Source organism: Hemitrygon akajei, chromosome 28 (genome assembly GCF_048418815.1).
Source record: "Hemitrygon akajei chromosome 28, sHemAka1.3, whole genome shotgun sequence".
Classification (NCBI taxonomy): Eukaryota; Metazoa; Chordata; class Chondrichthyes; order Myliobatiformes; family Dasyatidae; genus Hemitrygon; species Hemitrygon akajei.
This window is the reverse complement of record NC_133151.1, coordinates 2,058,482-2,072,337: the sequence shown is the minus strand read 5'-3', so window position 1 is coordinate 2,072,337 and position 13,856 is coordinate 2,058,482. Positions and strand designations below refer to the sequence as shown.

Genomic DNA, 13,856 nt, shown 5'->3' with positions numbered 1-13,856 from the left:
GCCAGTTTCCTTGCGGTACTTTTCTATGCTCAAAAGCACCCGGCAAATTTCCTTTTAGAAGTGCCTTTCCTGCATTGACAGAGTATATTAAGTACTCAATGATAGAGGTTTACAAAATAACGAGGGGTCTGCAGTGCCACGCAAAAGTCTTGGCCGACTCCCGCCCCCGGCATTCCTGCCCTGCACCCCTCCTGCGGCGCTCCACCCTCGCCGTTCCCAGCACCCTTTGCTCCCGCCAGATTTCCGCTCCACGTGCAGAAGTCTTGGGTGCCCGAGAGAGAGGGAGAGATGTACCTTTAAGACTCTTACACAGCACTGTAGATCAGGTAAATGCAAGCAGGCTTCACCCCCACCCCCCCGGCTGAGGTCGTGCGAGGCTAGAGGTCATGGGTTAAAGGTGAAAGGGGAAATCTGAGGGGGGAGCTTCCTCACTCAGAGTGGGGTGAGTACGGACGGAGCTGCCAGCAGTGGCGGTGCATTTCAACACTTCAGAGAAATTTGGGTAGGTACTCGGACGGGAGGGGTGTGGGCCAGGTGCAGGTTCTTGGGACTCAGCAGGCGAACAGTTGGGACGCGTTAGCTGGGCCGAAAGGCCTGTTTTTTTTTGCTTGTAGTGATCATTTGCGGGCGTTGGGGAGGAAAGAGTTAAAGAATTCTTCGCGCAAGAGGTGGTGGACACCTATGAAGCTGTAACCTTTGCCCACAAACGATGCTCCGAATAGGAGATCATCGAAGCTCCACTCGACAGGCTAAACAACCACCTCCCTGCTGCCTCAGGGTTATAAGCTTTCCCTTTTGGAATTTTGAAAGCTTGTTTTCTCCCCCTTCACCTCCAACAGATCAAACCTTCTGAAACTTTTGTTTGGGCAGGTTTCCTGCTTGAAATGTTTACCGACCCTGGCCTCCCTGTTTAACCTCGCTTTCGATTTCCTCGTTAAGACTGAAGATCGTCGGTCATCGAGGGAGCCGCCGCGGAGAAAGTCATGATCTTATGGTTTGAGTCGAGACGAGAGCAGGTGGCTTCCGTAAACTCACAAGCTGTTAATTCAACAAATAACGAACAGAGCTTCCCCGATTTCTGGCTCCATGTCCAATTGAAAATCTCCATTACTTTATGGCAGCTGCTTTAGTGAGTATTCAGTTATGTTTTAAACGGATATGGAGTCGGCTCTTCTGGCCCTTTCTAGCGTTGCTGGCTTTGCAGGAGGTGCAGAGGAGGTTCACCAGGTGATGCACCATCAATAACTCACTCTGAGACGTAAGAAGCGAGGTATCGGCTTTTATTGACTGGAAGAATGAACAACACTACATCCTGGAGAATGAGGCCGGGCTCAGGCTCAATCGCCTTTATACAGGGGTCTGTGGGAGGAGCCACAGGAGCAGTCAGCAGGGGGTCTGTGGGAGGAGCCACAGGGGCAGTGGGTCTGTGGGAGGAGCCACAGGAGCAGTCAGCAGGGGTCTGTGGGAGGAGCCACAGGAGCAGTCAGCAGGGGTCAGTGGGAGGAGCCACAGGAGGTGTCAGCAGGGGGTCAGTGGGAGGAGCCACAGGAGCAGTCAGCAGGGGTCTGTGGGAGGAGCCACAGGAGCAGTCAGTGGGGGTCAGTGGGAGGGGCCACAGGAGCAGTCAGCAGGGGGTCAGTGGGAGGGGCCACAGGAGCAGTCAGCAGGGGGTCAGTGGGAGGAGCCACAGGAGCAGTCAGCAGGGGTCTGTGGGAGGAGCCACAGGAGCAGTCAGCAGGGGTCAGTGGGAGGAGCCACAGGAGCAGTCAGCAGGGGGTCAGTGGGAGGAGCCACAGGAGCAGTCAGCAGGGGGTCTGTGGGAGGAGCCACAGGAGCAGTCAGCAGGGTCTGTGGGAGGAGCCACAGGAGCAGTCAGCAGGGGTCTGTGGGAGGAGCCACAGGAGCAGTCAGCAGGGTCTGTGGGAGGAGCCACAGGAGCAGTCAGCAGGGGTCTGTGGGAGGAGCCACAGGAGCAGTCAGCAGGGGGGTCTGTGGGAGGAGCCACAGGAGCAGTCAGCAGGGGTCTGTGGGAGGAGCCACAGGAGCAGTCAGCAGGGGTCTGTGGGAGGAGCCACAGGAGCAGTCAGCAGGGGTCTGTTGGAGGAGCCACAGGAGCAGTCAGCAGGGGGTCTGTGGGAGGAGCCACAGGAGCAGTCAGCAGGGGTCTGTGGGAGGAGCCACAGGAGCAGTCAGCAGGGGTCTGTGGGAGGAGCCACAGGAGCAGTCAGTGGGGGTCAGTGGGAGGGGCCACAGGAGCAGTCAGCAGGGGGTCTGTGGGAGGAGCCACAGGAGCAGTCAGCAGGGGTCTGTGGGAGGAGCCACAGGAGCAGTCAGCAGGGGTCTGTGGGAGGAGCCACAGGAGCAGTCAGTGGGGGTCAGTGGGAGGGGCCACAGGAGCAGTCAGCAGGGGGTCAGTGGGAGGGGCCACAGGAGCAGTCCAGACAGGTATATGTAGTTCACCACACCAGGCTGATTCTAGAGATTGCGGGGGGTGGGGGTGGGGGGGGGGAGGCGGTGTTGGTATGAGGAATATGAGGAGATAATTGAAGTCTGCTTGAAGCAGGTAGACCGCCGAAGCGAGCGGTTAAAAAATCTCAGTGATCCCAGCTGCCGCGTCTGGGCCGTGCGTTCACCCTCCTGAGCGATGCCCTCGTGTTGGCCTCAGAGCGAAATCGTCAGGGGCCGTGGGAGTCCATGAAGGTGCCTCCATGTGTTGTCGGTCGAAGCCAGCGTAAAAGGCACTGAATTGACTTCATTACTTACACCCTTCACATACGTGAGGAGTAAAAAATCTTTACGTTACACCTCCGTCTAAATGTGCAATTTATAGTGATTTATAAGAAACAGTACGTGCAACAGGACAGTCAATATAACACAGAAGTACAGTTGTGTCAGCGCGAGTTAAGCAGTCCGATGGCCCGGTGGAAGAAGCTGTCCCGGAGCCTGTTTCCCTTGTTCTCTTGAGAAACAAGGGAGAATCTGCAGATGCCGGAAATCCAGAGCAACACACACACACACACACACGCACGCACACACACACACACACACGCACGCACGCACGCACGCACGCACGCACGCACGCACGCACGCACGCACGCACACACACACACACACACACACACACACTCACGCACACACACACACACACACACACTCACGCACACACGCACACACACACTCACGCACGCACACACACACACTCACGCACACACACACACTCACGCACACAGGCACACACGCACACACACACTCACGCACACACACACTCACGCACAACCACACACACTCACGCACACACACACACTCACGCACACACGCACACACACTCACGCACACACACACACACTCACGCACACACGCACACACACACACACGCACACACACACACACACTCACGCACACACGCACACACACACACACTCACACACGCACACACACACACTCACGCACACACACACACACACACTCACACACACACGCACACACACACACTCACGCACACACACACACACACACACACACACACTCACACACTCACACACACACACACACACACGCACGCACGCACGCACAATGCCGGAGGAACTCAGCAGGCCAGGCAGCATCTGTGGAAAAGAGTAAACAATCGGCGTTTTAGGCCGAGACCCTTCGGCAGGGATTGGAGAGAGAAAGCAAAGATGAGTAGGTTTAAAAGGTGTGGGAAGGGGAGAGAGAAACACGAGGTGAAACCGGGTGGGGGGGAGGGATGAAGTAAAGAGCCGGGAAGTTGATTGGCGAGAGTAATGGAAAGCCACGGAAGAAAGAAAAGGGGGGAGGAGCCCCAGAGGGAGGTGAGGTGAGAAAATGGTGAGGGGGGGTTGCAATTACCAGAAGTCGGAGAAATCAATGATCAGGTTGGAGGCTACCCCAGACGGAATATAAGGTGTTGTTCCTCCAACCTGAGTGTGGCTTCATCACGAGAGCGGAGTAGGCCGTGGATGGACATATCGGAACGGGAATGGGAAGTGGGAGAGCCCGCTTGTTCTGGCAGAAGGCATCGAGCTCGCCTGGGAGCGAAACCTCGTGGCGTTGCCTGGTCTCACTTGGCGGGTGACGACACTCAAGCCCTGCCACGGCTGGCGAGCATCCCTTAGTGATCCGAGTTTGGTCTGGAGTTGTTACCTCGCATGCAAGATGGCTTTCTGGAGGCTATACCCGGACCTCTTGCTCACCAGAGCTAAGCCCTTGCTAATCGTGGTGCTCCATACCTTGAGTGCATGCTTGGCGGTAAGTAACCTGCAGGCGGGGTCATGGAGGGGTAAATACTTAATCAGCTGATGTTCCAGGTCAGGGAAATCAAGATTGCTACGTCCAAGCACCATGAAGTGTTTGTCATGCCTTTCTCAAATATGCTACAGATTGATCAGTCCAGTGGATTGAGAACCGGTCGAGCCGGTTTTGGCCAGCCCAAACGTGCACCGCTCCCTTACCAGAACTCAGTGACCGAGATTCACTTCAATACGTGCATTTAATGCCAGTGATTAACGCAATATGGAGAAGAAAGCCTTTAGCTCCGAGTGGAGTCATGGGGGACGCCGTCGGGACCCCGTGTTTTTTTTTAGCGGGCTTTCCTGCTTTTACGAGGCCGAGTCGCCGCCTCGACGCTCGACCCAGCCCGGACGGAGAGCGTGCAAGGGGGCCGGCTGGATTCGAACCCGGGAGCCTTCGCTCCGGAGTCCGGCGCTGACGCCGCTACGCCGCCAGCCGGCCACGTATACAATATACACCCTGAAATTCTTCTCCTTCACAACCATCCACGAAAACAGAGCGCCGCCAAAGAATGAATGACCGTCAAATGTTAGAACCCCCCCCCCCAAAGTTGCCCGCCAGCTCCCCCCTCACAGGTATAAGCAGCAGCAAAGTGACGAGCCCCCCCCTCCCACCAGCAAAAAAAGCATCGGTGCCCCCCCACCGAGGGACTCGAGCGTGCAGCAAAGCATCAATAAGACACGGACTTTCACTCCCCCGAAGTCGTCTTGTTCACCCGGTAATTCGACACACCGCAGGCTCTCTCTCTCCCTAATAAGGGAAAAAGAGGTGGCTCCATTTCACAGCGAGAGGGGAGGCATAGCAAATCAGCCCGCTGACCTACAGTGTTAAAAGTCGGTTGTGTTGTTTATTCCGAGCACTGTGCCCGAAGAACCTGGGCCTCTGGGCATGCCGCCGGCTCGCTACTGTCGATCTTCCGCGCACTCCCACGACGCATCAGGCGGCGGCGCCAGCCTCGAATCCGCCCGCCTCCAGAGCCACGGAAATCCGGCACCCGGAAGGCGCGCTGGTCTTCCGGGCCGCGTCCTCGGCGTGTCGAAAAGCGGCCGGTCGCGAGGCCCCGAGGGCGGGTCCCATTCCCGCAAAGAACCGAAGTCAGCGCCTAACTCCGGGTCAGGGTCTGCAAGAGAACCTCGAAAGGGAAGAGAAGAGACGTTAAAGATATTAATTTATCATCAGAGCATGTCTAAACGATTACAAAGCGAGAAACCCAACTCAACCCAATAAAAGGCCGACTCTCAACGTTGACCAACACCAGCTGCTTATGTCGAGTTCGCGCACACTTGTGACGCCGCGGGCTTCCCCTTCCCTCTCATTGTATAACGGATCCGATTCAATGAGGGAGCTTAAGGTAAAGGAACCCTTAGGGGACAGATCATGAGATGATGTGCAAGGGGGAGGGGCGAATTGCCCCTCCGACATGGAAGTGTGTGTGTGTGTGTGTGTGTGTGTGTGTGTGTGTGTGTGTGCGTGTGTGTGTGTGTCTGTGTGTGTGTGTGTGTGTGTGTGTGTGTCTGTGTGTGTGTGTGTGTGTGTGTGTGTCTGTGTGTGTGTGTGTGTCTGTGTGTGTGTGTGTGTGTGTGTGTGTGTGCGTGTGTGTGTGTGTCTGTGTGTGTGTGTGTGTGTGTGTGTGTCGTGTGTGTGTGTGTGTGTGTGTGTGTGTGTGCGTGTGTGTGTGTGTGTGTGTGCGCGCGTGCGCGCGCTGTGTAAGGGTGTGTGGAAGTCATTATGTTCTACCTGTTGGATTTCCCTGCACGCTCAAGTTAATGGGCCCCCCCGTGTGTGGGTGAGGGATAGAATCTGGGTGGGGTGAATGGATCGTGGGGAAAATACAGTCGGATGGAAGTAGAGTCGGTGGGAATGAGACTCTGGGATCAACGTCGCCTCCCGGATGTCAGGGTTGTCTTTGATCGGGTCCACGGCATTCTGAAAGGGCGGGGGGAGAAGGGAGGAGGTCCTGAAGGGAGAACGTAGCAAGCTAGGTCGAAAGCTGAAAAGCAGGGCCTCAAGGATAGTGATCTGGATTGCTGCCTGTGTCACCAGGGAGGGTAGGAGCAGGATGGGCCTGGCAGGGTTTCAGATTTCTGGGTCACTGAGATCTCTTCTGGGGAAGGTACCACCCAACCAGAACGGGTGTGGGTTACGCCTGAACTTGAGCGGGCCAACGTCCTGGCGGGCAGGTTGGCGAGCACGGATGGTGGGCGCCTAAACTAGACGGAGAAGATGGCGGCGCGACTCAGCAAGCAGCGGCCACTCCGGGATGAATATCTGTCATCTGTCAAGTAGGAAGCCGCGCACAATCCTGATTCGATGGAGACGGACGTGAGAAGCACGGAGGAACATCTGGTGAAACTTCGGACATGCCTGTTTCGCTGCCGCTGCTACTGTGCGATCGGAGAAATCTCCGGAGAGGAAGGCCCCGAATCCTCGGCTTTGTCTGTTGCTTGGCGGCCGGGGCCGGGGTCGAAGCGCTCAGCAGAGACGGTGCTGGGTGTCGGAGGGCTGGTCGGAGGCTCGAAGTGTTTCGGACGGACTCGGAGTTGGCTGTGGTCGGATGCTTCCAGAGGCTGCATCGGGAAGTTTCCAACGCTGGAGGTTCATGGCAGGAAGAGTTTTTCTTCCTTCTACCGTCTGCGTGAGATGATGGGCTGTTGGGGACTTCGAGACTTTCATTTACCGTGCCCATGGTCTGCTCTTTCTCACATTACGGTATTGCTTTGCACTGTTGTAACTGTATGTTATAACTATGTGGTTTTTGTCAGTTAGTCTTGGTCTGTCTTGTGTTTCTGTGATATCATACTGGAGGAACATTGTATCATTTCTTAATGCGTGCATTACTAAATGACAATAAACGAGGGCTGAGTTTCCTCACAATCTGGAAAAAAAATTGGCAAGGGGGTGGGAACCGGAGTGACAGGACAGAGATTTGGCGGCCAAACTATGGGAAAAGGTCAGACAGTAGAGTACCCTTTTTAACTAGTAAGGAAGCAGGTCCAGTCGCAAACTAGAGAAAACTTGCAGCTGCTGGAAATCCAGAGCAACACGCACAAAACGCTGGAGGAACTCAGCAGGCCAGGCAGCGTCTATGGAAAAAAAGTACAGTGGACATTTCAGGCTGAGACCCTTTGGCAGGGCTTAACAGTTTGGAAAATTGAGTGTAATTTTTACTGTTATGCTGTATGTATTTCATTTAGCAGTTCCTTACGAGCTGTCTGTTCTGTCTTCAGCTTGTTGGGGTCACTGTTGAAGATAAGGAATGGAGAGATTTGTTTGCCATCCAATTAGGATGGTCGGTTTAAAAGGAGGTTTCTCTGGTGAGGGACACTAAGTTTGCCCTCGGACACTTTTGTTCGAGAGGAGACGAACAGGGAAGATGCAGGAGAGAAGTGGTCGCAGGATTTGACCCGGGACCGTGACTCAACGAAGCCAAGGGCGAGATCGATTGAAGATCGGAGACCATGGAGAAACGGTGAGCTCCAACTTGTGCACATTTGACTGTTTCATTAAAATGGGCCCTTTTCTCATTTTTTTTTGTTCTTTTCTTCACTCACCCTTCGGTCGATTTAAGTTCCATAAAGGTGAAATCTTTTAGTCGTAGGCGGAGTGCTGTCTGTTACTCTGTGGCACTAATTTGTAACTGGGCAGCGTCCACACAAACGAGGGGTTTGGGTTGGGGAGGGCGCCTCATTCTCTCGGAGTTTGGCGGGGCTGGAGGTTGTCTCCCCTTAGACTTGTGCAGCCGGGGGAGGGGGGGTGGTTTCATGAGGAAAATGTTAAAGGGAAGGAGAGTGCAGGAGGGTTTACGAAAGTCTCCAGATGACATAAAAAGACAAAGTTTAGAAAGGGATAAGAATTCGACGTCCGGAGTCAAAACTGGAAAGGGTGATGACTGCACTCAGTGCACAGGATAAGGTAGGTGTGTCGTTGTGGGCCTCACTGAGTCCTGGTTGAAAGGAGACCACGAGTGGGAACTTGACATCCGAGCAGATACACATTTGCAGTGGGAGGACAGGCTCTGCTGGTGGAAAAATAAAATCAAATCCTTAGAAATCGGATTGGCTGCACAGTAGAAATCCTTATGGGGCAGTTAAGGAACTCATTGAAAAGTTTTTTTAAAAGTTTGTATGAAATCATACAGGGCTCAGAGCAGTATCTAGGCACGGTAAGAAGGCAACGTTATGATCGTCATCATTTCAATGTGCAGGTAGATTGGAAAAGTTAGGTTGATGATGGATTCCAAGGAAAGGGAATCCGTAGAATGCCTACGGGATGGCCTTATAGGGCATCTTTTGGTTGAGCCCATTAGGGAAAAGACTATTCTGGATTGGGTGTTGTGTATTGAATCAGATTTGATTAGGGAGCTTAAGGTAAAGGGACCCTTAGGAGGCAGTGATCACGATGTGGTAGAACAGTTTGAGAGGGAGATGCTAATATCAGATGTATTATGGAGGAGGCAAAGGCATGAGAGAGGAGTTGGCCGAAGTTAATTGTAAGGGAACACTAGCAGGTATGATGGAAGACAGAGGTATGGTGGGTGAGGTTTCTGGGAGCAATTTGCAAGCCGCAGGGAAGATTCATCCCGAAGAGGTACTCTAAAGGCAGAATGACAAGGGAAATAGACCATCTCGTAGGCGTTCTACGAATTCCTTGGAATCCAGCACCAGCCTAACTTTTCCAATCTACCTGCAAATCAAAATTCCACCATGACGATCATAACATTGCCCAAAAGCAAAACAGAGGGCATGTAATATTGCAAATATTAGTGGGAAGCTAGGACCTCTTGAAAACTCACGGGAGACAACTTGAAAAGCAATTAAGAGCGAAAAGATGAAATATGAAGGTAAGGTCATAGGTTATAGTAAGGTAAGGTAAGGTTATAGAGTTGACGTGAATAGGCTGTTTCCATTGAGAGTAGGGGAGATTCAAACGAGAGGACATGATTTGAGAGTTAGGGGGCAAAAGTTTAAGGGAAACACGAGGGGGTATTTCTTTACTCAGAGAGTGATAGCTGTGTGGAATGAGCTTCCTGTAGAAGTAGTAGAGGCCAGTTCAGTTGTGTCATTTAAGGTAAAATTGGATAGGTATATGGACAGGAATGGAGGGTTACGGGCTGAGTGCAGGTCAGTGGGACTAGGTGAGAGTAAGAGTTCGGCACGGACTAGAAGGGCCGAGATGGCCTGTTTCCGTGCTGTAATTGTTATATGGTTATATGGTTATAAGGTCAGATGATACAATTTTTTTTCCAGATATATTAATCATAGGAGACGCAAGAGTGGATATCAGACCACTGGAGAATGATGCTGGAGAGATAGTAACGGGGGAGAAAGAAATGGCAGATGAACTGAATAAGTATTTTGCATCAGTCTTCACTGTGGAAGACACCAGCAATATGCCAGAAATTTGAGTGTCGGGGGCAGAAGGGAGGGTAGTCGCTATTATGATGGGAAACTGAAAGTTCTGAAGGCAGATAAGTCTCCTGGACCTGAGGTACTACGCCCCAGGGTTCTGAAAGGCGTGGCTGAAGAGATCGTGGAGGCATTAGTGATGACCTTCTAAGAATCAATAGATTCTGGAGTGGCCCTGGAGGACTAGAAAATTGCGAACGTCATTCCACTCTTCAAGAAGGGAGGGAGGCAGAAGAAAGTTAAATCATAGGCCAGTTAGCCAGACCTCTGTGGTCAGGAAGGTGTTGGATTCGATTAAGGACGTGGTCTCGGGGTATTTGGAGGCACATGATAAAATAGGCTGAAGTTTCCTTATAGTTTCCTTAAGGGGAAATCTTGCCTGACATATCTGTTGGAATTTGAGGAAATAAAAGGCGGGATAGACTAAGAGTTAGTGGATGTGGTACACTTGGATTTTCGGAAGGACACACGAGGCTGCTAAACAAGATAAGAGCCCAAGGTGTTACAGGAAAGATACTAGCGCGGGCAGAAGATTGGCTGGCCGGCAGGAGGCAAAGTGGGAATAAAGGGGGCCTTTTCTTGTCGGCTGCCGGTGACCGATGGTGCTCCGCAGGGGTCGCTGTTGGGACCGCCTCTTCTCTCGTGGTACGGCAAGTGATCCGGAAGATGGGATTGACGGCCCTGTGGCCAAGCTTACGAGGAGATGGAGGTCGCGGGTAGCGCTGATGAAGCAGCCAGCCTGCGGGAAGGACGTGGGCAAATTATGAGGACGGGCAGAAAAGTGGCAGATGGGATGCAGCGTAGGGAAGTGTGCGGTCGTGCACTTTGGTAGAAGGAATGAAGGTCTGGGCTTTTTTAAACAGAGCAAATTGGGAGTGAGAAGTGCAAAGGGGTTTGGGAGTCCTTCTGAAGGGGGCTGGAAAGATAAGAAGGCAAACGCAATGTTAGCATTCATTTCGTGAGGAGTAGGATATAAAATTAAGGATGCAATGATGAGGCCAGACTGCACTTGGAATATACATAGAAGATAGAAATCTGCAGGACATTACAGGCCCTTCGGCCCACAATGTTGTGCCGACCATGAAACCTACTCCAGAGCATTTATGGGGACACCTTACGTAAGGAAGATTGTGCTGGCGTTGGAGGGGGATCCAGAGGACGTTCGCAAGAACGATCCCAGGATTGAAGGGGTTAACATGAGCATTTGATGGCTCTGGGCCTGTACTTGGTGGAGTTGAGAAGAATGGGGTGGGGGGGGGGTGGCATCCCATTGAAAGCCCATCGAATATTGAAAGGGTGGATGTGGAGGGGATGCTTCCTGTACTGTAGGAGTCTGCGACTGGAGGTCACAGCTTCAGAATGCAAGGACGTCCCCCTTAGAAAAGAGACGAGCAATTTCTTTAGCCACGGGGTGGAGAATCTGTGGAATTCATTACCACAGGCGGCTGTGGAGGCCAAATCACTGGGTATATTTAAACTGAGGTTGAGAGATTCCCGATTAGTAAGGGTGTCAAAGATTATCGGGAGAAGACAAGAGAATGGGGATGAGAGGGATATTAAATCAGCTTTGATGGGCTAAATGGGCTAATTGTACTCCTATCTTTTATGGTCAGTGGTTCCTTAAAGTTTTTAAAGCCAAGGGGTGGTAATGGGGACAAGCTCCCACTACCTATTCAATGCTCCCAATGGCGTGCACCTCAAATAGCCTCTGGCAACCAAGTCCAGCTCCCGGCCTTCACGTGTGGTTTAGCTACTACGCCCGGCGGAACCGTTTCTACCGACAGGAGAAGGGGCAAAAGCGGGTTACTGGCACCTTAAAACCAGTCGCTTCGGGCGGACGGGGCTCGTCAGTCGTGGTCGGCAGCTCATCCAGCAGAAGGAAAACTGATCTCAAACCTCTGCTGCCCTTGCAGTTATACCCGCTCACGGGGAAGGCTTCGGGGGCAGATCCCGAGGGGGGAAATCCGGAGCTGGGGGTCCCTGGAGGTCCGTTGAGTTCATCGCTGACCGGTGACTCCCGCGACGCCGCTGGAGCCAAACTGTATCGTGTCCTCTTCCTTTGGGCTCATCAGACGCGTGGAGAGGGGGAGCTTACTACACGGGCAACAGCTCGCTCTCCATATCGTACTGCCCAGGCTTATGTATCTAGACAGCTAGGACACAACATCCACGGTCAGCTCTGACTGCCAGAGCCAGTGGTGGTACCCGCGAGCTGGTGCTGGGATCATGGGGTAGGGCTGGTATAGCATGGGTGCTGGATGGTCAGCTCAGGAGGTGGTGGGATGATGGGCCTGCCTCCACTCCGTATCTCACGCTCGAACCCAGCCCAATACTTGCGGTCACTCAACTTCAAGTTGAACGGTCATTAAACTATTCCATCGGGACCGACCTTCCAGCTGAGCCCCACTGCCGGGAGCTCGACCCACGGCCGCCGGTGCTCAGAATGCAGGGCCGGTCGTAGAGTCATAGAGCAGGACATCGCAGAAGCAGGCCCTTTGGCCCGTCTAGCCCATGCTGAGCTATTCTGCCTGGTATAAGCCCTCCACACCCGTCCCATCCACTTGTTTATCCAAACAGTGTTGAAATCAAACCCACATCCACCATGGTGGCTCCTGGTTCACTCTCTCCACCCCCTGAGTGAAGGAGTTCCCCTAAATGTTTCACCTTTCTCCCTTAGCCTATGACCCTCTAGTTTTAGTCTTGCCCAACCTCAGTGGAAAGAACCCCTATCTATACTCCTAATTATTTTCTGTGCTCCCATCAAATCTCCCTATATTCTGCCTTATCTACTGGAGAACTTCTCTCCTAGATCCTCTGCTGCCTTCCGAAATCAACACGGTTCTTTGCTCCAACAGATTTCTACGATGTTACAGCCTCCTTGTTCCTGACGCCACCCGTTTGCCCTGCGGGGGCTGACCATTCTCAAGTCGGGCTGTGAGCCCTCAAGGCTGAAGAGGCCAGACAGGTAGTCAGAGCCTCGGAAAGGCCCGGCAGTCTTTGAGGTCCAAAGCCGGGGGCCGAACTCCGTCTCCCGTCTTAATGGCAATGTTACCCATTGTCGTCCTCATTATGTGCTGTGTTGTATGACATCATCATTATGTGTCGTGTTGTATGACATCATCATTATGTGCTGTGTTGTATGACATCATCATTATGTGCCGTGTTGTATGACATGGGTCAGCATGTCCTCGTTGTTGATAATCAACGCTGGTGCACCTCAGGGGTGTGTGCTTAGCCCACTGCTCTACTCTCTATATACCCATGACTGTGTGGCTAGGCATAGCTCAAACACCATCTACAAATTTGCTGACCGTACAACCATTGTTGGTAGAATCTCAGGTGGTGACGAGAGGGCGTACAGGAGTGAGATATGCCAACTAGTGGAGTGGTGCCACAGCAACAACCTGGCACTCAACGTCAGTAAGACGAAAGAGCTGATTGTGGACTTCAGGAAGGGCCAGACGAAGGAACACGTACCAATCCTCAACAGAGGGATCAGAAGTGGAGAGACTGAGCAGTTTCAATTTCCTGGGTGTCAAGATCTCTGAGAATCTGGCATTTGGCATGTCATGAGATTTGGCATGTCAACAAATACACTCAAAAGCTCCTATAGCTGTACCGTGGAGAGCATTCTGACAGGCTGCACCACTGTCTGGTATGGAGGGGCTACTGCACAGGACCGAAAGAAGCTGCTGAGGGTTATAAATCTAGTCAGCTCCATCTTGAGTACTAGCCAACAAAGTACCCAGGACATCTTCAGGGAGCGGTGTCTCAGAAAGGCAGATTCCATTATTAAGGACCCCCAGCACCCAGGGCATGCCCTTTTCTCAATGTACCTCCTCCCTGATGGTAACAGTGAGAAGAGGGCATGTCCTGGGTGCTGTGGGTCTATAATAATAGACGCTGCCTTTCTGAGACACCGCTCCCTGAAGATGCCCTGGGAACTTTGTAGGCTAGTACCCAAGATGGAACTGACTAGATTTACAACCCTCTGCAGCTTCTTTCGGTCCTGTGCAGTAGCCCCTCCATACCAGACAGTGATGCAGCCTGTCAGAATGCTCTCCACGGTACAGCTATAGAAGCTTTTGAGTGTATTTGTCGACATGCCAAATCTCTTCAAACTCCTAATGAAGTATAGCCACT

General features: G+C 52.7%; 1 protein-coding gene across 1 annotated transcript in view; it reads left to right on the top strand.

Moving 5' to 3' along the window:
- Positions 1–1,000: 1,000 nt before the first annotated feature.
- The window catches only part of LOC140717618 (uncharacterized), a 66,352-nt gene continuing 53,496 nt past the window's right edge, over positions 1,001–13,856 (top strand). The window contains exons 1-2 of the mRNA XM_073031194.1: positions 1,001–1,129; positions 7,666–7,777. Coding sequence (XP_072887295.1) covers positions 1,115–1,129; positions 7,666–7,777 — 127 coding nt within the window. The 5' untranslated portion in view covers positions 1,001–1,114. The remainder of the gene's footprint in view (positions 1,130–7,665; positions 7,778–13,856) is intronic.